The sequence below is a fragment of the Ranitomeya variabilis genome, chromosome 6 (assembly GCF_051348905.1).
Source record: "Ranitomeya variabilis isolate aRanVar5 chromosome 6, aRanVar5.hap1, whole genome shotgun sequence".
In the NCBI taxonomy this organism is placed as follows: Eukaryota; Metazoa; Chordata; class Amphibia; order Anura; family Dendrobatidae; genus Ranitomeya; species Ranitomeya variabilis.
Window position 1 is genome coordinate 121,351,190 of NC_135237.1, and position 24,131 is coordinate 121,375,320.

The following is a 24,131-nucleotide window of genomic DNA, read 5'->3' on the forward strand; positions in this document are numbered from 1 at the left end:
CCCACATATGGGGAATCAGCATACTCAAGATAAATTTGACAACAACTTTTGGGGTCCAGTTTCTCCTGTTACCCTTGGGAAAATACAAAACAGGGGCTAAAAATAATTTTGTGGTAAAAAAAATAATTTTTATTTTCTTGTCTCTGCGTTATAAACTGCAGTGAAACACTTGGGGTTCAAAGTTCTCACAACACATCTAGATACATTCCTTGGGGGTCTAGTTTCTCAATTCCAGTCAATTTTGCATTGAAAAGTCAAACGGCGCTCCTTCCCCTCCGAGCTCTGCCATGCACCCAAACAGTGGTTTACCCCCACATATGGGGTATCAGCGTACTCAGGAGAAATTGTACAACAACTTTTGGGGTCCAATATCTTCTGTTACCCTTGGAAAAATAAAAAATTGGGGTCGAAAATATCATTTTTGTGAAAAAATATGATTTTTTATTTTTACGGCTCCACATTTTAAACGTCTGTGAAGCACTTGGTGGGTTAAAGTGCTCACCACACATCTATATAATTCCTTAGGGGGCCTACTTTCCAAAATCGTGTCACTTATTTTCAATGTTTAGGCACATCAAGGGCTCTCCAAACACGAAATGGCGTCCTACCTCATTTCCAGTCAATTTTGCATTGAAAAGTCAAATGGCTCTCCTTCCCTTCTGAGCTCTGCCATGCGCCCAAACAGTGGTTTATCCACATATACAGTATGGGGTATCAGCATACTCAGAACAAATTGTACAACAACCTTTGAGGTCCAATTTCTCCTGTTACCCTTGGTAAAATATAACAAATTGGAGCTAAAGTAAATTTTTTGTAAAAAAAAAGTTAAATGTTCATTTTTTTAAATGTTCATTCCTGTGAAACACCTGAAGGTTAATAAACTTCTTCAATGTGTGTTTTAGCACCTTGGGGGGGTGCAGTTTTTAGAATGGTGTCACACTTGGGTATTTTCTATCATATACACCCCTCAAAGTGACTTCAAATGTGACGTGGTCCCTAAAAAAAATGGTGTTGTAAAAATGAGAAAATACTGGTCAACTTTTAACCCTTATAACTTCCACACAAAAAAAATTGGTTCCAAAATTGTGCTGATGTAAAGTAGACATGTGGGAAATGTTACTTATTAAGTATTTTGTGTGACATATCTCTGTAATTTAAGGGCATAAAAATTCAAAGTTGGAAAATTGTGAAATTTTCGCCGAATTAGCGTTTTTTTCACAAATAAACGCAGGTAATAGCAAAGAAATGTTACCACTAACATGAAGTACAATATGTCACAAGAAAACAATGTCAAAATGCTGGGATCCATTGAAGCGTTCCAGAGTTATAACCTCATAAAAGGACAGTGGTCAAAATTGTAAAAATTGGCCTGGTCATTAACGTGCAAACCACCGTTGGGGGTAAAGGGGTTAAATGAGAAGGTGTCCAAACTTTTGGTCTGTACTGTATATAAACTATACGATACTCCCACAGTATATATTATATAAACACAATGGGAAAAATGTATTTTCAGGTCACCTTTCTATGATGCAAAATCCTTGGTCTGATGAGCCAAGTGGTCCAGGCAGCCGGTCCCAAGGAATGTAGGAAAGATGTATCCATCACTAATCCAAAGGTTCAGTAAAAAAAGCCATTTATAATGTTCACTAAGAATCCATGCTCTAAGGTTTTGAAATGCGTAAAAGTTATATTGCTTTACAATTAGCCCCTAACAGCAATTCTGAACCCCATCCTATAATAATGTCGCCAGGACTGTAATAATGTCCCCTGTCCCATAAAAGTCCCTCGTCCTGTAGTAATGGTCTCCTGTCCTGTGATAATGTCCTCATCCTGATTGCTATCATATAGTAATGCCCCCATCTTGTAGTAATGTTCCGATCTTGTAGTAATGTCCCCATCCTTGACCCCTTCTTTAAGTAATGTCCCCAATCTGGTCCCATCTTTTAGTAATCTCTCCGTCTTGTACTTATATTGTCTCACATTCTGTTGCTCTTTACACACGCGTAAAAAATCCATATCACTTTATCTCGCTTTGATGATGAACAGATTCCTCTTCCTCCCTACAGCTGGGGTGGAGCATGGCAGTGAACATCATGCAAAGCTATGGTGGTACTGCCGACGTCAGTCACAGTCCTCTGTTTGGACAGTGGCTGGCACTGGTATTGCGGTGCAGAGAATCGGTCTGTGTGCCGCAATACATTTCAATTGAATGTAAGTTCAAACACAGGGAAACTTTAATGAAATTCGTGGAAAGGTTATGGTGAACACATCTGTAGATACAGTAAATAAATATTTATGAGTGAAAGAGCGTAATATTTGACTATTGAGTATATGTTGCTTGTTTTCTTTTCTCATAACACTAATTGAGATATAACGACACAGCTAAAGTTTACAGAGTGCTTCATAACCAGTTCATCGTGTGAATCCTTCACGTTATTAAATTAAAAAGAAACCAAAAACACATTAGGAATGAGCAATTACTCCCTAAATCCATTTTATCGTCTTGTATCATAATATATAATTGCTAATGCGTCATATGAAGTCCCGCCGTCTTAAAATGTATTTGAAATTAGTTTAAAAAGTGTAATTTTTTTAACTTAACATCAAATCCTGACAATGACTAACTAATGCTACTCTCAAAGCAAGCAGCAGCTTTCATGAATGTCTCAAAGTACTGTTTTCTTTAGTTCTTTTGCACTTAAAAACAAATGAAAAATGTAGACATTAAATTCAAATCAAATTAAGAAATCTTTAAGCTTTTAAAATGCAGTAAAATGTTTCAGCTATTTACGATCATCGCTCTCTATCTTTTGAAAAGAATCTTTCCACATGTTTTGAGCATTGATTCATAATTTTGCAGTAACAAAAAATGCACTGTTTCCTGCAATTTTTTTAAATCGTGTAATTGTTTTTTGCTTTTACTGCAATTATGGTAAAGCCATAACACAACTGCAAATGTTCCATTTCCTAGACCAATAATATTTACAAACTACAAATGTGACTAGGTCCTTATGTACTCATCAGATCACATCCCAGATGTTGCAGGAATTTAGTGCAATTAATTTTTTTAAAAAACTTTATTACACATCATTCATAATACAGCCAACAATTTTAATATTAGCAAAAATATCCAACCCAAACACATCACAGTGCATATGTGGTGCAGAGAAAAAGGGATACTGGGTTAACTGACCTACATAATTCCAGACCTCCCATATTTTCCAAGGTTCAACACCATTCTGCCATCCCCTCAACGTAAGGACATTTTGTCCAAACAATTTCCAGCTAATAATAATAATACCTACAGAATTATGAAGACAAGAGCTTCATAGAATAAAATATAAATTGTATTGAAAACATAAAAATTGAAAATATGCAACAAAAACATGAAATATCAAAGCACGTACATGTAATAACGGGTAGTAAGCATGGTTCACTTCTTACAAAATGGACAAGTCTAGCGTGTGCTGTGATTTTTTTCTTCTCTGCACCAGCACATTAAAGGGAATCTGTCAGCAGATCTTTGCTATGAAATCTGAAGACAGCAAGAGACAGTGTCACGGGGATACAAGGAGGGCGAGAGCTAATAACCCGGGCCCCTGCAATTTCCCTCAGACTAGGGTAACCCTGTCTGACCCTCTACCTGAAGTTTACACTGAAGGTGTGCATGTTCAGGCCTCCACCCTCACCCCTGATTCCTGATTCAGCCCTAGACTGAACACCACCGCCCACCACCCAGTGAATGCAATAGACCAATACCCACAATTATAACAAACAAGGATAAAGGAAAATATACACCACGCCGCAGTCAATCAGGAATACACTATAAAGGTGCAGGGCAAAATAAATACAAATATAGGAAGGAGTAAATAAGACGAAGGAAAATACACCACCAGCAACGATTCTCCAACAACCAGCTCTTCACTCCGGACCGAGATAACTACAGATAAGACAGAAGCTATAATCGGCGATGCCCAAAGATCAGGAGAACCATTTAAAGGAAATGGGCATGGCCCAGCTTCCAACCCGAGGATCAGATAAATTAACCCCGGAGAAGCCAGACGAAAACTAGCCGATGCCAATGAGCAAACAGTGGTCAAACGCGGAATTACCGCTGTCTGTCAGACGACCTGGTCTGAACAGTGTCCGACATGACAGATAGAGGCTGAAACAGAATTCTGAGATGTGTCACTTGTCAAAGTTCATACTGTTGTTTACAATCTGTAAAGGATTTATCACTAAGAAACTAACATTGTTTTACTACATTAGTCTGGCAACGCCCCCTCCCTTTGTGATAAGCAGCGCAATGTTTATGGACTTTGTACCTCTAGAGCCTGGAGTGGGCGGGGATAGTTTTCTCATCTCTTCTTCATTCTAAAGATTCCCTTTAACATTCCTAATAAGTATCATGCAGTTTTGCCCCCTAGTTATCACCAGTATGGGCCCCTTGGTCAAAACTTGTGAATATAATTTTGTATTGATATGTGTATGCTAACAAAATTTGACTGAACCAGCATTGAAGACTAAATCTATGTCATTTTCATCATCTTGTATGATCCAAAATGTTTTGGATAATCATGTTACAGACTTTTCAAATAACAAGATGGCTTTTAAAAGTCACTGCAGCCTAGATGTCTTCACTAAAATGAATCAGGTAATGTAGTCATGAACACAATCTTATTAGATTAGAGAGAATGGGAATGGAAAGTCTAGACATGTCAAATATCTGTACCTGCTATTAATTTCTACTATATATCTCCCAAGGCAGGCATTATTCTTAGTGAAAGGCACATCAGGTTGCAGATTTTCTTGCCAATCCCTTAAAACATTTCTAAGGGGAAGCTGCTTTCAATTCAGTATAATACAAAATGTCAATGTGTAAGGCTTGAAATATTTTTTTTGTCAAAGATGAACAAACATGAAATTGTGTATTATTTTTACGAATGTCTATTATTACAATATAAAATCACAATCACTCCTTAGGTGGCTGTAGTAAGTGTAGTGCATTCTGATACTTTATGTCTATCTTTTTATGAAATAAGTAATATGTTCAGCATTCTGAATCAAGGTGTTAAGGTTGGCAGATTGCACTAAGTAAATATAATAAAGTGCAATCGCAACCCGGGGTCCACCGTGCAGAGATGTTAAACTGCTGCTAGTGTGAACAATGACGGAACACAAGGCGAGCGACTACTTGGATATGCTGGGTTAACACCAAACAGTGTTAACAGCACATGAACTGAACTCGCACACGGGAACTAAAGAGATGCTCTGCAACTGAGCTCTGTCACTCGCACATAGAAAGGAAAAAGATGCTCTGCAACTGAGCTGTGTCACTCGCACACAATAATCAAAGAGATGCTCTGCAATTGAGCTGTGTCACTCGCACACAGAAATGAAAGAGATGCTCTGCAATTGAGCTGTGTCACTCGTACACAGAAACAGAACAGATGCTCTGCAACTAAGTCATGTCACTCGCACACAGAAACGGAACAGATGCTCTGCAACTGAGCTGTGTCACTCGCAAACAGAAACTAAACATGTTCTGCATAATACCCTGACTAGGATTGTGCTTGCTCTGGAACTCTACTATGCTAACAGCACACATGTAGGAACCAGATGCTAAGCCAGCGGCTAATTGCCCCCACTGACATTAGCTGCCTGCCTACGTGTACAGTCCCAAGATTACAGACACACAACACATGCATACAGATTGGTAGAGTCTCACTCACACAGCCAAATGCAAATGATACTAGCGCACCATGTGTGCCTTTGAGAGCCTTTTAAACATGAGGCTCCACCCCAAACACTCATGCCCAGCCGGCCGTGAAACACTCACAGGCCAATCCAGAGCTGCCACATCATGAACATGCTCAGTAAGGTGATTTCTGGACTTAGTTTACAGAGCACAAGACTGCACCTGTGCAACACAGGTTATTATAGGTTTGACTGGAAAGCCAGCAGTAACCAAGCAAATACCAGGAGTCTGAACAAGACACTGGGAATGACGTCTATGCTGAGAAGCAATCTGAGAGGCTGGACCTGAATGGGAGACCGCAGAGGCAGATAAGGCTTGGGATCTATCCTGTACAGCGGGAGAATCCTGATGCCTAATACATGGTCTCTGCCCTTCTGCTACCCACCAACTGCTCCCCCCTCTCCATAATCCACAGGCTGTGAACTGTTTTTTTTTGTGTGGGAACAAATGGGGTTTTATTTATTCATTTTACTTACGTACATTACATATCATATTCTACATTGTTTTATATACATGATCACTCCCCCCATGAGGCTCACAATCTAAATTCTAAATATCAGAAAGCAAATTGACAAGTTACTTATGAATTATATAGGAAAATTGTAAAGAACAAACCTGCGCCTCAATAGTGATTAATCATAATCACAGCACACCAGGGTATGTAAAATACAATGACGGAATATTTTCTGTAGCAGAACTCTTTGAACAACATTGTCTGTCAAATTTCACCTCTTACTGGTCTCCTGACTGACCCTTGTGATTGGCCAGTTAGAACTCTCTTTTACGTTATCAACTCTATCAATCATGCATTGGAAGAGTCACCATTCCCACTTTTGCCTGTGCTGCCACTAGGAATGGAGCAGCCAAATTGTTGTGAATATGGTCGGAGCAGGGATGTTACACCGTCTGTTAGGTAAATAAAGGATTTACAGCTTCTAGCAGCCGCTTCAGTTTATGTCCATGGACTTGATTTACCTGTTTTAGCTGCTTGTTTTTCTTAACTCATTTTTTTTTTTTATTTCAGTGTGACATTTTGTGCATCTCAATGTATCGATGAATATTCTATTGACATAAGATATCAATTCACTATATCTCTATGAATGAATGTATATTATAACATGCTGTATATATATATATATATATATATATATATATATATATATAAATATACACTCACCGGCCACTTTATTAGGTACACCTGTCCAACTTCTTGTTAACACTTAATTTCTAATCAGCCAATCACATGGCGGCAACTCAGTGCATTTAGGCATGTAGACATGGTCAAGACAATCTCCTGCAGTTCAAACCGAGCATCAGTATGGGGAAGAAAGGTGATTTGAGTGCCTTTGAACGTGGCATGGTTGTTGGTGCCAGAAGGGCTGGTCTGAGTATTTCAGAAACTGCTGATCTACTGGGATTTTCACGCACAACCATCTCTAGGGTTTACAGAGAATGGTCCGAAAAAGAAAAAAAATCCAGTGAGCGGCAGTTCTGTGGGCGGAAATGCCTTGTTGATGCCAGAGGTCAGAGGAGAATGGGCAGACTGGTTCGAGCTGATAGAAAGGCAACAGTGACTCAAATCGCCACCCGTTACAACCAAGGTAGGCCTAAGAGCATCTCTGAACGCACAGTGCGTCGAACTTTGAGGCAGATGGGCTACAGCAGCAGAAGACCACACCGGGTACCACTCCTTTCAGCTAAGAACAGGAAACTGAGGCTACAATTTGTACAAGCTCATCGAAATTGGACAGTAGAAGATTGGAAAAACGTTGCTTGGTCTGATGAGTCTCGATTTCTGCTGCGACATTCGGATGGTAGGGTCAGAATTTGGCGTAAACAACATGAAAGCATGGATCCATCCTGCCTTGTATGGAGCATCTTTGGGATGTGCAGCCGACAAATCTGCGGCAACTGTGTGATGCCATCATGTCAATATGGACCAAAATCTCTGAGGAATGCTTCCAGCACCTTGTTGAATCTATGCCACGAAGAATTGAGGCAGTTCTGAAGGCAAAAGGGGGTCCAACCCGTTACTAGCATGGTGTACCTAATAAAGTGGCCGGTGAGTGTATATATATATATATATATATATATATATATATATATATATATATATATATATATATAATAGAAAAAAATGGAACAGCACAAATCCTCTACTTATCTTCGGGTGTAAAGCCCAGAGAACCCGTCCTTGGTTGTTTCCAATTCATATATTTCACAAAAGCAGGCAGCACTCCATGTTCTTTAAATCAATATGCAGGTGTTTTATTGAGCCCACATCTCCATGCAACGTTTCGGCTCTAACTGAGCCTTTCTCAAGGCTTGAGAAAGGCTCAGTTAGAGCTGAAACGTTGCATGGAGATGTGGGCTCAATAAAACACCTGCATATTGATTTAAAGAACATGGAGTGCTGCCTGCTTTTGTGAAATATATATATATATATATATATATATATATATATATATATATATATACAGTCTTGTTATTAATTAGAAATGATAAAATCTGCTAAAATTAGATTCACTAGAATCATGCAAATTTGTTATGTACATTTGATATGTGTCAAATTGTTGGAAAAAGTTGGACATTATGCCATGAATTCTCTAGACCCCCCAGAAGATAAGAAATGGGGAAGATAAAAAAATATATACACAACTTGCCGTTCATCTGTCCAAGCACAGCACCTCGCCTATTCCTCAATTGGCTTGCTTTGCTTTTCCGGCTACACTTTTTCTTCCATCTTTAGACATCTACATTCTGGGGCACTGGAGGCACCGAATAGTAATCATGGAAGAAAAGACCTGAACCTGAGGGAGGAAGCAAGCTAAAGGAGGACTGGCCTGGAAGCTGCGGTATCAGAGCCTATGAGGGGCAATATCAGTATAATTTATTAATTTTTCTAACACATTTCCAAACCTTAAAAATGTTGAAGCTAAATGGCTGGCCATCACTTCATTCAAGTAAATTGAATGAAGTTTGAATTTTTTTGAGACATTCAAAGCAAATTCAATTTGCCATGATTCAATTCACTCCTCTCAATTATTTTATTAAGCTTTTGTTAATACAAATATAATTTAAATACAGTATGTTGCAAAGTTTGCCCTTGACTTACCCCAAAATAAACTTTCATGTATGGTAATTGGACAATGCTGATTGATAGCACTTTGTCTCATCGTGTCCTTGTGATAATCTTTATTAAAATACAACTGCATTTTAATTTGTTATTGAATTAGGCAGATTTATGCCACAATTACCCTCCTGTAAAAAAAAAGATTGCAAAACAGGCTCCAGTAATTGCAGGAGAACAAATTTCCTGACACATAAAACATCAATCTTGGAATTTACTGACATGGTATAGAAACGAAATCAGCAGAATGATTCCTTTTTCTTAAACATATAAAATATTAATTGGATGCTTTAAAATGGATAAAGAGTTGATAATATACGTCTTCATCACAGGTGCCGCTGTGCTGGTTTTTAAACATAATATTGGAACATCAATTCATTATAAAACATTAATGGTGTGCAAACATCAGACAGGCAGAATAATATATGACTTGGTTTTCCTTCAGCAAATGGAAGACAAGTCCTAATTTAATTTAATAGTCTTGACAAGGTAAGAATGCTGGGTAGCTTTTCAATCCTTAAATATGCAGCATAATACCATGTCGTAAAATATGTCTTTTTCATGCAGGGAAAAATTCTCAATCTTTTTTTCCTCAAGCTGTGCTAGAATATCTGATTTGGGTTTTAATTAAATACTTTCTGATTGTCTAAATTTATATAATATATACACATCGAAGCTGAATTCAGTCCTGACATTATAGAAAGCTTATAGACCAATTACACCAGTGGTCATGGCATCATCATAACAAAATCTTGAAAATTGCAGAACTTTTCATTATACTGTTAATAAAGTTTATTAAGTATTAAAAAAAACATAAAACTAATAAAACCTCCCCTTCTTGTGTGACTTCCTTTGTTCTTTTTTGTCACAGCATCATAAAATCTATTCTATTGTTTGCTTGAGATAACTTTTTATGTTGCAGCATCAGTTTCAATTGTTTTTTTTGCCAACAATTTGGGATACATATTATTTATAGTTTCTCTTTTTTATATAAGGGAGATTGAAAAAAAAACAGCAATTCTGATTTTGTTTCTATCATTGTTTAAATAATCTTGTTTTCTGTCAGTTGATAGGATTTAGAAGCTAACACGTCTATTAAAGTTTTTATTTCTTGTTGAGAGAGTAAGTGGGGACAAAACTGGGATCCTTTGATTGATTAATAGTGGTATGGAATTCTTATTATTACAATGAACTATTGCCGGTCAGTGTAAAACTTTTGGGATACTATTAGGCCGGGCTTCTGACAGACTTGAGTCTATTGTCAGGCTCACACTACCATAAAACCTATCAGCACCCTGGGGTGATAGGCTGACAGTCATTATTGAACATAACATCTAAGAGCAAATTGTAACCCTGATCTTAGCTGTTGCAGTTTGGTGTCATTTGTATATGTTTATTATGTTTATCTGCACTATGAATACCACAATTTGGACTTAATGATACACCCATATGTGGGAGGAGATTAATATACAGTGTCTGTATAGAAGTTAGATCTCCATTTTTTAGCTAGCTTAGAAGCTTTTTGCATACTGTTAGAAATTTAAAACATCAAGGTATTATAAATTGCGATTGGAAGGTCCATCTAATGGTTAATGCATATAAGGATAGGGTCACACCAGCACATACAACCCCTGGCAAAATTTATGGAATCACCGGCCTTGAAGGATATTCATTCAGTTGTTTAATTTTGTTGAAAAAAAGCAGACCACAGACATGGCACAATACTAAAGTAATTTCAAATGGCAACTTTCTGGCTTTAAGAAACACTAAAAGAAATCAAGAAAAAAAAATGTGGTAGTCAGTATTTGTTACTTTTTTTAACCAAGCATAGGGGAAAAATTATGGAATCACTCAATCCTGAGGAAAAAATTATGGAATCACGCTGTAAATTTTCATACCCAAAAGTAACACCTGCATCAAATTAGATCTGCTCGTTAGTCTGCATCTAAAAAGGAGTGATCACATCTTGGAGAGCTGTTGCACCAAGTGGACTGACATAAATCATGACACCAACGTGAGAGATGTCAATTGAAACAAAGGAGAGGATTATCAAACTCTTAAAAGAGGGTAAATCATCACCTCAATGTTGCAAAAGATGTTGGTTGTTCACAGTCAGCTGTGTCTAAAATCTGGACCAAATACAAGCAACATGGGAAGGTTGTTAAAGGCAAACATACTGGTAGACCAAGGAAGACATCAAAGCATCAAGACCGGAAACTTCAAGCAATATGTCTCCAAAACAGGAAATGCACAACGAAACAAATGAGGACCGAATGGGTGGAAACTGGAGTCAATGTCTATGATCGAACTGTAAGAAACTGCCTTAAGGAAAGGGGATTTACATAAAGAAAAGCTAAACGAAAGCCATCATTAACACCTTGTTAGGGCTAGTGGAACACACCGAGTAAATAGATGAAGTTATTGGTGCGTTCGCTGCCCGGGGTCCACCATGCAGGAGGAACCTGCTGCTAGCAAATGGCACTATATGCGAACTCTGTTACTTCACAGAGTCGCTGACAAAAGAAAGCACTGTGCCCTGTTAGACTCACAGGAGTACACCGCTAACTGCTGTGCTGATAGCAGTCAGTGGTCTTGCACACAAACTCCTCACCGGTGGTGCCGGTATAGTTGGAGCTTATTTCAGCCGGGACCCTGAATACATACAAACAAAACTCCTCACCGGAGGTGCCGGTATTCTAGGGGCTTATTTCAGCCGGGGCCCTAAATACATACACACAAGACCACACTGGCGCAAAGCACATAACATAGATTGATACTAGCGCATGGCCGTGCGGTCATGTGAACCTTTTATAGCTGCAGCAACTTCAGGACCTTACCAGAAGGACCAATGGGATGCTGCCACAGAACTTGAGCAACTTCAGGACCTTCCTAGAGGACCAATGGGAGTTGCTGCAGTACCTGAGCATGTGACCCTTGATCTCCAATGAGAGATCTTACCCTGGGCATGCTCAGTAGGGGAAAAGTAGGACTTAGTTCCAAAGACATATGCTCGCTGCTGACCAGTACTGGCTACAATGGCAGAAGCTGGAAAGGCAGCAGTAACCCTTTGCACAGTATCAGACTGAGAGAGATGCTGCGACCGACGCCTCCGCTGAGCAGGCTCCAATGTGGCAGGAGAAGATTGGGAGACCGCAGCGGAGATGGCTCAAGATTCCCCCTGTGCAGAGGTGGGAAATTGACCCCTAGCACACCTAAACAGGAAAAAACAAGGTTGCAATGTGCTAAGGAAAAGCAATCGTGGACTGTGGATGACTGGATGAAAGTCATATGCAGTGATGAATCATGAATCTGCATTGGGCAAGGTGATGATGCTGGAACTTTTTTTTGGTGCCGTTCCAAAGAGATTTCTAAAGATGACTGCCTGAAGAGAATATGTTTGGGGATGATGAAATCATTTTTCAAGATGATAATGCATCCTGCCATAGAGCAAAACCTATGAAAATATTCCTTGAAAAAAGACACATAAGGTCAATGTCATGGCCTGCAAATCATCCGGAGCTCAATCCAATTGAAAATCTTTGGTGGAAGTTGAAGAAAATGGTCCATGACAAGGCTCCAACCTGCAAAGCTAATCTGGCAACAGCAATCAGAGAAAGTTGGAGCCAGATTGATGAAGAGTACTGTTTGGCACTCATTAAGTCCATGCCTCAGAGACTGCAAGCGGTTATAAAAGCCAGAGGTGGTGCAACAAAATACTAGTGATGTTATGGAGTGTTTTTTTATTTGTTTATTTTTCATAATTCCATAATTTTTTCCTCAGAATTGAGTGACTCCATATTTTTCCCCTATGCTTGGTTAAAAAAAGTAACCATTACTGACTACCACATTTTTTGTTCTTGATTTCTTTTAGTGTTTCTTAAAGCCAGAAAGTTGCCATTTGAAATGACTTTAATTTTGTGTCATGTCTGTGATCTGCTTTTTTTCTAGAAAATTAAACAACTGAATGAACATCCTCCAAGGCTGGTGATTCCATAATTTTTGCCAGGGGTTGTATTATCTCATCTGAGTGAATAGGGCCCATTATGCAAAGCATGCAGAGGTTGATCAGAGATTGAGCAGAGATTGAGCAGAGAATGAGCAGAGAATGAGCAGAGAATGAGCAGAGTTTGATCATAGTGTGATCCAGATTTCTCGGATAAGAAGATGGAAAAAAATAATTCTATCAGTCTGTGAAAATCAGATTGCACTCATATACAGTGCCTTGTGAAAGTATCCGCCCCCCTTTTCAATCTTTTCCCACAAATCATGCTTCAAACATAAAGATACCAAATGTAAATTTTTGGTGAAGAATCAACAAGTGGAACGCAATTGTGAAGTTGAAGAAATTTATTGGTTATTTAAAATTTTTGTGGAAATTCAAAAACTGAAAAGTAGGGCATGCAATAGTTTTCGACCCCTTTAATGTAATACTTTGTTGCGCCACCTTTTGCTGCGATTACAGCTGAAAGTCGCTTGGGGTATGTCTCTATCAGTTTTGTACATTGAGAGACTGAAATTCTTGCCATTCTTTCTTGACAAACAGCTCGAGCTCAGTGAGGTTTGATGGACATCATTTGTGAACAGCAGTTTTCAGCTCTTACCACAGTTTCTTGATTGGATTGAGGTCTGGACTTTGACATGGCCATTCTAACACCTGGATATGTTTATTTGTGAACCATTCCATTGTAGATTTTTCTTTATGTTTGGGATCATTGTCTTGTTGGAAGACAAATCTCCGTCCCAGTCTCAGGTCTTTTGCAGACTCCAACAGGTTTTCTTCAAGAATTGTCCTGTATTCGGCTCCATCCATCTTCCCATCAATTTTAACCATCTTCCCTGCCCCTACTGAAGAAAAGCAGGCCCAAACCATGATGCTGCCACCACCATGTTTGACAGTGGGGATGGTGTTTTCAGGGTGATGAGCTGTGGTGCCTTTACGCCAAACATATCGTTTAGCATTGTTGCCAAAAAGTTTGATTTTGGTTTCATCTGACCAGAGCACCTTCTTCCACGTTTGGTGTGTCTCTCAGGTGGCTTGTTGCAAACTTTAAACAACACTTTTTATGGATATCTTTGAGAAATGGCTTTCTTCTTGCCACTCTTCCATAAAGGCAGATTTGTACAGTGTACAGTGTACTGATTGTTGTCCTATGGACAGACTGTCCCTCCTCAGCTGTAGATCTCTGCAGTTCATCCAGATTGATCATGGGCCTCTTGGCTGCATCTCTGGTCAGTCTTCTCCTTGTTTGAGATGAAAGTTTAGAGGGACAGCTGGATCTTGGAAGATTTGCAGTGGTATGATACTCCTTCCATTTCAATACGATCACTTGCACAGTTCTCCTTGGGATGTTTAAAGTTTTAGAAATCATTTTGTATCCAAATCCGGCTTTAAACTTCTCCACAACAGTATTATGGACCTGCCTGTTGTGTTCCTTGGTCTTCATGATGCTCTCTGTGCTTCAAACAGAACCCTGAGACTATCACAGAGCAGGTGCATTTATACGGAGACTTGATTACACACAGGTGGATTATATTTATCATCATTAGGCATTTAGGACAACATTGGATCATTCAGAGATCCACAATGAACTTCTGGAGTGAGTTTGCTGCACTTAAAATTAAGGGGCTGAATATTATTGCATGCCCCACTTTTCAGTTTTTGAATTTCCACAAAAATTTTAAATTACCAATAAATTTCATTCAACTTCACAATTGTTTTCCACTTGTTTTTGATTCTGCACCAACAATTTACATTTGGTATCTTTATGTTTGAAGCATGATATGTGGGAAAAGGTTGAAAAGTTCCAAGGGGGCGAATATTTTCACAAGGCACTGTGTCATTTGAGTGCAGTCTCATGCTTTCCACAAAGTCATTGACTTAGATCCTATCATTGGATCCAATCTGAGCATGTGCAAGGTCCCATAGAATACTATTGGTCCTAGTGCTATACAATGCATGACAAGCATGTTATTCAGAGCTGTTTATTAGAAAAATGACTGACTGGTAAAAAATGAATCATCACCAATGCTTGGATCTAAATACGTGGCTAAAAGAAGACATTAATTTTATTCCAGGATCAATGAAAATGTATCTACATGCAGTCAATGGCATAAAATTACTAACCGAACATTGCTAACCTAAATACGCTGTTTAGTGACACCACTCCTGTATTGCCCTTTTACATCCTTGCAGCAGACAAGTGATATGTTCACACCACTGAGACCAGTGTTTTTCACAGAGTATCCTTTATTCATTTTGATTAATTCATTATGTATGTATTTCCTTCTTTTCATTTATTTACTTTTTTTTATAAAATATGTCTACCTAACATTATCCCTAAGTGACATGCTATGTTGGCAATACTTTTTTTTCTTCAGTATTGTGCTTAATTAGAGAGTCGGCATTCACAATTTCATTAATACAGTTCAAGATTATGGATTATAAAACTTTGACATGTTGAAAAATGTAATTAATTTCTAAATGTTTTGTTTTAATAATATGTCTTCTGTTTTCAGAGTAACTTGCATTTAATTATTACTTTGGTAATTTACCGTTCTAGTTTTAGGGGACTGATTATTAAGTGTCAATTATTTCTCCCTTAAATACAGACTGGAATGGCATTGACATACGACCCAACAGCAGCTATGCAGAATGGGTGAGTAGTTATTATGTTAACATCTGCATGTGAGAACATTTACTGCCGTATTATTTTCTGTTGGAAACCGACTAATATATTTACTATACACCACCACTTACAGTTCATTCTGATTTCTACAAAAGCATTTGGGCTGATTTATCAAGATTGGAATTTTGCAATCCAGGTCGGATGAAGAGTCAAAGGGAGGAAGATGTTCACTCATTAATATGCAAATTGACTCTTCTGAGAAAAAGAGGACTTAAACTCTATAGTGCCACCTGTTGGAAGTAGCAATCCTACAAGTCACAGTCAACACTTTAACGAGCCGTGCAATATGACTTAGGATAAAAGCCAAATCAGTATCTCAATTCGCAGACACGGTGTTTGGGGCTGTTGGCCCTCGTCAGTGCGAAGCATGAGAACTAATTAGGCTAGGTGAGAGGCTCTGGACTGAGGTCTAAGAGGTAAGGTTTCTCCTTATGGAGAGTGACATACCAGCTGGCTTGTCAAGGTAAGGAGGCTTATTCGCCGTGCAATGCTCCTCTGGGAAAAATAATATAATTTGCATATTATATTTTCCAGAGGAGCATTGCACAGCGAATAAGCCTCCTTACCTTGACAAGCCAGAGCTGGTATGTCACTTTTCATAAGGAGAAATGTTGCCCCTTAGACCCCATTAATTAATAGACACCAGGAAAGGAAATATAGCCCTGTAATTGGACTGCAGTGAATTTCTGCTGCAAAATTTTTACATAAATTATGATACATTTTTTCAGGGTGTTTTTTGCCAAATTCTCTCTCTCTCTCTCTCATCTCTGCCTACTTTTCAAAAAGTTAGAGATGATATATAAAACACTAAAATTTGCTAAGTTTTTGGGCAACTATGAAATTTTACAACATTTAAAGCAGTTTTCAACAGATCTTTGATAATCATAAAAGGGGTTGTCCGGCGAAAATCAAAAAGTCCACAGTCACTTTGCGTGACTGCAGACTTATGCATACACTGTGCAGGTTTCTAACCTGGGACCAAAGGGTATGAATGCGTTATACATAGTTTCAGCCAGTGGGCATCAAATCGCTTTCATACACTTGTATGGAGTGAAGCAGCGCCCTCTAGTCGGCCACGCTTACTCGATAGTAGTGTTGAGCGATACCGTCCGATACTTGAAAGTATCGGTATCGGAAAGTATCGGCCGATACCGGCAAAGTATCGGATCTAATCCGATACCGATACCCGATACCAATACAAGTCAATGGGACACCAAGCATCGGACGGTATCCTGTATGGTTCCCAGGGTCTGAAGGAGAGGAAACTCTCCTTCAGGCCCTGGGATCCATATCAATGTGTAAAAGAAAGAATTAAAATAAAAAATAGGGATATACTCACCCTCCGACGCAGCCTGGACTTTACCGCCGTAACCGGGAGCCATTGTACCTAGGAATGCGCGCTTGAAGGGCCTTAGATGAGGTCACTGCGCTCTGATTGGTCCGTAGCAGTCGCGTGACCGCTACGCGACCAATCACAAAGCAGTGACGTCACCTAAGGTCTTTCCAGCGCTTGAAATACCTTAGAAGACGTCCGCAGCTTCTGATTGGTCGCGTAGCGGTCGCGTGACCGCTACGCGACCAATCACAAAGCAGTGACGTCTTCTAAGGTATTTCAAGCGCTTGAAAGACCTTAGGTGATGTCACTGCTTTGTGATTGGTCGCGTAGCATTCACGCGACCGCTACGGACCAATCAGAGCGCAGTGACCTCATCTAAGGCCCTTCAAGCGCGCATTCTTAGGTACAACGGCTCCCGGTTACGGCGGTAAAGTCCAGGAGCCGCCGGAGAGGTGAGTATATCCCTATTTTTTATTTTAATTCTTTATTTTACACATTGATATTAATCCCGATACCGATTCTCGATACCACAAAAGTATCGGATCTCGGTATCGGAATTCCGATACCCGCAAGTATCGGCCGATACCCAATACTTGCGGTATCGGAATGCTCAACACTACTCGACAGTCGATCACTACACAGGACGTGGCCTTGATCTATACAGGCAAATGGAGCTAGGCCATGCCCACTAGACAGGCCCTGGCCGGGAGTATGCATAACATATACACATCCTCAAGACCCAGGTCAGAAAGCATCTGGGTTCCTGTGCACTGGCTTGGGCATCAATATGGGATAGAGGTCTTGATGTTATGGCTAATTATACATTGTTACTGTGAATTATATATTGGTGGTAACTTATGAGCTGCCTAGGCAGTTGTGGATATCATTATTACTATCCTGGCATAGCATCTCTTACCTTTAATTATATGATATGCTTATCAATGTAATATTAACCTCTGCCCTTGTGATTTATGGCTATACTCTCTACTATATATATATATATATATATATATATATATATAGGCAACTTGCACTATGCACGTGATTAAGGGTACAAACGTATATATGTCTGGATCTTTTTTCCATAGCCTTATATTGTATGTCCCCCTTTGCTCAAATGGTTAAACTGCTGCCAGCCTGTTCTTCTCCATATGAATTTGTTATTCATTATAGATTAAATTTTTATATGCATTGGTCGTAATTTAGTATTTTGTATGCAACAAGACTTTTTTCTATATATTTCTTGTCTTTGTTGGATTTGTAATTGAATGTGCTTTGGAGGTCCATCCATACTATTATTGGGATATTTAAGACTCGCTGTGGTTCTTATAAAATGTTCAGTTTGTCTGATTTTTCTCTTTATAGATATATTTTTGAGTAAAATGTAAATTGTTCATTTATGCTATAAACTACTGACAATATGTCTCCGAATTTGCAAGCAATACATTTTGTATTTTTTTTTTTTGAAAAGGAGAAATGGTCAAAATTTAAAAAATAAACCCAGTGCTTTCAGACCTCAAAAAACACAAACAAAACAAGTTCATAATCATTTAGAAACAACAATACTAATGTTTTAACTCGGGAAGAGTTCTGAAATCAATATTTTGTGGAATAACCATGATTTTTAATCACAGCTTTCATGCGTCTTGGCATTCTTTCCACCAGTCTTTCACATTGCTTCTGGTGCAAAAATGTAAGCAGTTCTTCTTTGTTTGATGGCTTGTGACTATCCATCATCCTCTTGACTACATTCCAGAGGTTTTCAATGGGGTTCAGGTCTGGAGATTGGGCTGCCCGTGACAGGGATTTGATGTAGTGGTCTCTTAATTTTTGCCAGAGCTGTATATAAAGTTGTTTTTAAAAGTGTAAATTGTTACCCACTTAATAGTATGAATTTAAATCTTAGCAGATTCACTATCTCTAGTATTTTTTGTATTTTGTTGGGCAATGTTCTAACAACTGGCACATAATCACCCTTATGGTATGTTAGTGAACAGCTATTCCTTAAACTGTGTCTTGAGACATGTCAAGGAAGCATCAGCTTTCAGTATAGCTATAATTTACAACAAATCAAATGCATCTTGAGATGAGGACAGATTTGTTGAGAGTGGAGCATTAGAGTTATTCATTCATTCTTCAGCACGCTTTACTGCAGCATTAGCTCATGGACTGGAGATCCACTTCACAATCGTGAAGTGACTTCATATTGATTATAGCTTTGACAGCAGGAGACGTTTTGAACAAGTCTGTAATAAATTCTCCATCAATTGTAGCTACGAAACTTCTTGCTAATAAATGACTATACAAAAGATTTTAATGGAGTTTCTTGAAAATAAATTCCTTAATTGCGAAAAATATCAGCAAGATGGATAAAATAACACTGTGTCATACAAATAGCTTAGGTAAGTAAAATATGATTAACATACAAAGACTCAATTTTGTGGTAAATAGTAAAGCTTAGGCACCAATTATTTGTCCATGGCACTTATGACCAGAATGACCACAAGGAGGTAAACTCACTAAGCAAAATGAGCTTGAATTCTGCCAAAAATAAAGCCAACGTGTTATCTTTTAGACTTTTCTTTTACTTCACTGAACCATTTTGGGAAGTGTCTTTCACCCCTTTCTGACCTCGGACGGGATAGTACGTCTGAGGTCAGAAGCCCCGCTTTGATGTGGGCTCCGGCAGTGAGCCCGCATCAAAGCCGGGACATGTCAGCTGTTTTGAACAGCTGACATGTGCCCGTAATAGGTGCGGGCAGAATCGCAATCTGCCCACGCCTATTAACTAGTTAAATGCCGCTGTCAAATGCAGACAGTGGCATTTAACTACCGCTTCCGGCCGGGCGGCCGGAAATGATCGCATCGCCGACCACCGTCACATGATCGGAGGTCGGCGATGCTTCAGCATTGTAACCATAGAGGTCCTTGAGACCTCTATGGTTACTGATCCACAGTAGCTGTGCAGCACACCTGCATTTCTGCTACATAGCTGCGAACATCAGATCGCTGCTATGTAGCAGAGCCGATCGAGTGGTGCCAGCTTCTAGCCTCCTATGGAGGATATAGAAGCATGGCAAAAGTAAAAAAAAGTTAAAAAAAGTGAAAAAAATAAAAAAATATAAAAGTTTAAATCACCCCCCATTCGCCCCAATCAAAATAAATCAATAAAAAAATCAAACCTACACATATTTGGTATCGCCTCGTTGAGAATTACCCAATCTATAAATAAAAAAAGCATTAACCTGATTGCTAAACAGCGTAGTGAGAAAAAATTAGAAACGATAGAATTACGTTTTTTTGGTCGCCGCAACATTGCATTAAAATGCAATAACGGGCAATCAAAAGAACGTATCTGCACTGAAATGATATCATTAAAAACGCCAGCTCGACATGCAAAAAATAAGCCCTCAACCGACCCCAGATCATGAAAAATGGAGACGCTACGAGTATCGGAAAATGGCACAATTTTTTTTTAGCAAAGTTTGGAATTTTTTTCACCACGTAGATAAAAAAATAACCTAATCATGTTAGGTGTCTATGAACTCGTACTGACCTGGAGAATCATAATGGCAGGTAAGTTTTAGCATTTAGTGAACCTAGCAAAAAAGCCAAACAAAAAACAAGTGTGGGACTGCACTTTTTTGCTATTTCACTGCACTTGGAATTTTTTTCCCATTTTTTAGTACATGACATGGTAAAACCAATGATGTTGTTCAAAAGTACAACTCGTCCCGCAAAAAATAAACCCTCACATGGCCAAATTGGCGGAAAAATAAAAAAGTTATGGCTCTGGGAAGGAGGGGAGCGAAAAATGAACACGGAAAAATGGAAAATCCCAAGGTCATGAAGGGGTTAAACAATGCAATGCCTAGTAACATTACAGTAAGCCAGTCAAGAGGTAGTGTAAGGAAGAAAAAAAATTTTACATTTGAAAATTAATGTGTCAAATTTATCATGCAGTGTGTATGATTGTAATAATTTTGCCACATTCTCTGCCTGTTTGGTCTAGTTTTGTGCTGTCTAAATTGATGACAATATTAATAAAATTGCCTCATTATATTTTCAAATACTCTGTCCCCAATTTAACGTTTTCATAAAGATAGGGTTGAAGGGTATGCTTCGGCACTGTTGAAATTGATGCGTTTTACCAGTATTCCAAAAGTAAACTCTACATGCATTGAGCTGGATCTAAAACATACATTCTTCCACCTCCAGGCCAGTGTGTATGAAGCTTATTCCATGTGTATCAAGTTTGAGTCCGGTATGCCAACATATTCTAGATAATAGTGTCTGAAAAGCTGTGAATGAGTCTTTTGTGGAAATGGAAGGTAAATAAAAATTAAAGAAGTTGTCCTGATTTGGCACAAAGGTCTGTAGTGATTCTACGTGACTGAAGACTTGTGAATCCTCACAGCGTGCACAGTGTCTGTTCTCAGGATATTCTGGTGCCGATGGAGAGGCCGAGCAGTCGTGTGACCTCAGGCATGAGATATGTACATCCAACTAGATGTGCGAGGCCTCGCTCAATTCCCTTGCATTAAGCGAGTAAATGCATGTCTAGTTGGAATGTGGCCAGGAGTATGCATATCACATACTTGCATTCACATGACCATCTACTCACAACGTCGGCACTGGAGTATCCTGATAGCACTAACTGCGATTGCTGTGAGGATTAACAAGTCTGCAGTAACATAGAGTGCCAAACATGGACATCCCCTTTAACATTTCTGTGTTATTTTGACTTTATGGGTTCTAAGCTGTTGAAAAAATAAGGACCGCCACACATATTCGACAAAAGTCAGCCAAACTTGCCCATACTGTTAGGATTGGCCCACAATCCAATGTGTATGGTGACCTCACATCTCTCCCTACATTTTTGTGCTTTAAATTACATGCCGCCAGAGGTGTCTGACAGCAGATTTATCTTTTCTCTTCTATGAAAACTTATAAACATTCTGTTTGGCCACGTGTATGCTTTTGTGCATAGTGCAACCAGTAGAGATAGCTGTAGGCTGAAAGAGCACTCGGCCATAAGCTCTTCTATGTGTACGGCTGCCTCAAACATGTTTTTCACAGATGTAATTCCAGCCCTAAATATTACACTAACCATCATCCATTTTTCATTCTTTCTTCTAGATTTTATTCTCCTCCTTACAACATTGCAACAAATAGAATGATTCCACAAACATCCATCACTCCTTTTATTGCTGCTTCTCCTGTATCTACATATCAGGTATATTCTGTGTATTGCTCTGGAAAGGTTTCTGTAAATAAAGATACATTTATTATTATTATTGCAAAGTAGTATTAGGCTTTGGCCAAAATCAATTTGATAGGAACACAAAACACTAAACCAAACTAAAACAATAAGAAAATAGGGATTGATGGAAATGGGGTTATGGTGCTAAAAATACTAAACCACAAATTAGCACGTGATCTCCACAGAACAACAACACTTTTTTAGGCGTCAGTATTTTGCATCAGTATTTGTAAGCCAAAATCACTAGTGGATCAATCAGAGGAAAAGTATAATAGAAACATGTCACCACTTCTATATTTTTCACCCACTTCTGGTTTTGCCTGACATATACTGATGCAAAATACTGAAGGTGTGCACATGGCCTTATATTGTCATACATACAACGTGTTATATTCTAATCATTGGAAGTCCTCTTTGATAAAACAGGTGAAGGGTTTTTTTTTTTCATTTTTAATAATTACTACAAATAATAATTACACAAATAATTCTTTTATGCCATGTTTATGAAAATAATTAGAATTTTCTAAGATTAATAACACTCTTTTTTTAGTGCTTAGTTATATGCTGATTACAAGATTTCCATTTTGCAGTTCTGCTTCCCGCCACCACTATGAGGCATTTGCAATTGTGCCGCAGATTTATTATGATACGGGCAGCATGTATCAGACACTGGCTGCATGATTTCAGCCAGGTATGTTTGACTCTGAAATGCTATGTGTTTCCTCAGCTTTTATTCACCCCTTCCTTTCCCGCTGGGCGCAATATTTTCTGGAATTTTTGTCGGTTTCCTCCATAGTTCACGCGTGCGCAAAGCAATCTTGCCTTGCGCACACGCAGTATGCTTTGCCCAACCGCGGGCAAAGCCGAAAAGCATTAGTGCGCATGCGCCGGCGTACTATGTCCCAGAACACAGCGAAATACTTCCGGGACATAGTGCACCGGCGCATGCGCACTAATGCTTTTTGGCTTTGCCCGCAGTTGGGCAAAGCATACTGTGCATGCGCAAGGCAAGATTGTTTTGCGCATGCGTGAACTACGGAGGAAACCGACAGAAATTCCAGAAAATATTGCACCCAGCAGGAAAGGAAGGGGTGAATAAAAGCTGAGGAAACACCGCCCATCGGACCGGACAGAGGGCCAGCCAAATTCAGGTGACAGAGTCCCTTTAAAAGCAGCTGGGGACTGAGCCACATAGGAGACCGATCAAACATGTGGGCCCTTGACAGTCTCTCCCCAGCTGCTGTTCTGGACTGATGGTTCTCTCTTTATATACGCACATGGGAGAGACCTGTCACTCACTGACAGAGGGTGGGGAGAAACTGCTGTAGACCCACCTGTCCAACTAGTCTCCAGTGTGGTTCAGTCCCCGGTGGCTTTTTCTCTGTCAAACATACCTGGCTGAAATTGCTCATCCCATGTCTGATTCATGCATTCTGTGAATTGAGCAGAATGTATCAGATATCAATTTCCCTTTAAATTCAATAGTAACTGTATAAATCCATATTTAGTAAGTAACTAAGCTACCCATAGCGATGGCTAGAACTTCATTATTTAACTCTAAGGCTTTCCAGGTCAGAATTATATAACACAGCTTATAAAGAGTTATTAAAATAAAATTTAACACATGATTTTGGACCTATTCAGATGCAATCCTGTACACTTCCAGCATATTTTGCGATAAAAGATCCCTCTGTTTGTTGAATTTGTATCATTCTGTCCCAAGTTAAATAGAAAAATCTGTAATAGAACAATTACCAGGATTCCGTAATCTTGTCAGAGTGTAATTCATTTATTTAATATTTCTAATGGTATAAAATTGCCTGCAGAATGTTTCCGGCTTCATTTTGAAGGTATTACATTCATTTCATTTAAAGATAGCAATGTAATTACAGAATTAAGCAGTACACCTAGAGAACTGATTCTAGAAAGTTATGTAGCAAAAGCCGAAGCTTAAAATT

General features: G+C 39.0%; 1 protein-coding gene across 2 annotated transcripts in view; it reads left to right on the forward strand.

The window, feature by feature from the left end:
• RBMS3 (RNA binding motif single stranded interacting protein 3) overlaps positions 1-24,131 on the forward strand; it is a 1,020,603-nt gene that overhangs the window by 913,584 nt on the left and 82,888 nt on the right. For both annotated transcript variants that reach the window (XM_077268961.1, XM_077268960.1), the window contains exons 8-9: positions 15,498-15,544; positions 22,050-22,146. In XM_077268961.1, the coding sequence (XP_077125076.1) occupies positions 15,498-15,544; positions 22,050-22,146 (144 nt within the window). The remainder of the gene's footprint in view (positions 1-15,497; positions 15,545-22,049; positions 22,147-24,131) is intronic.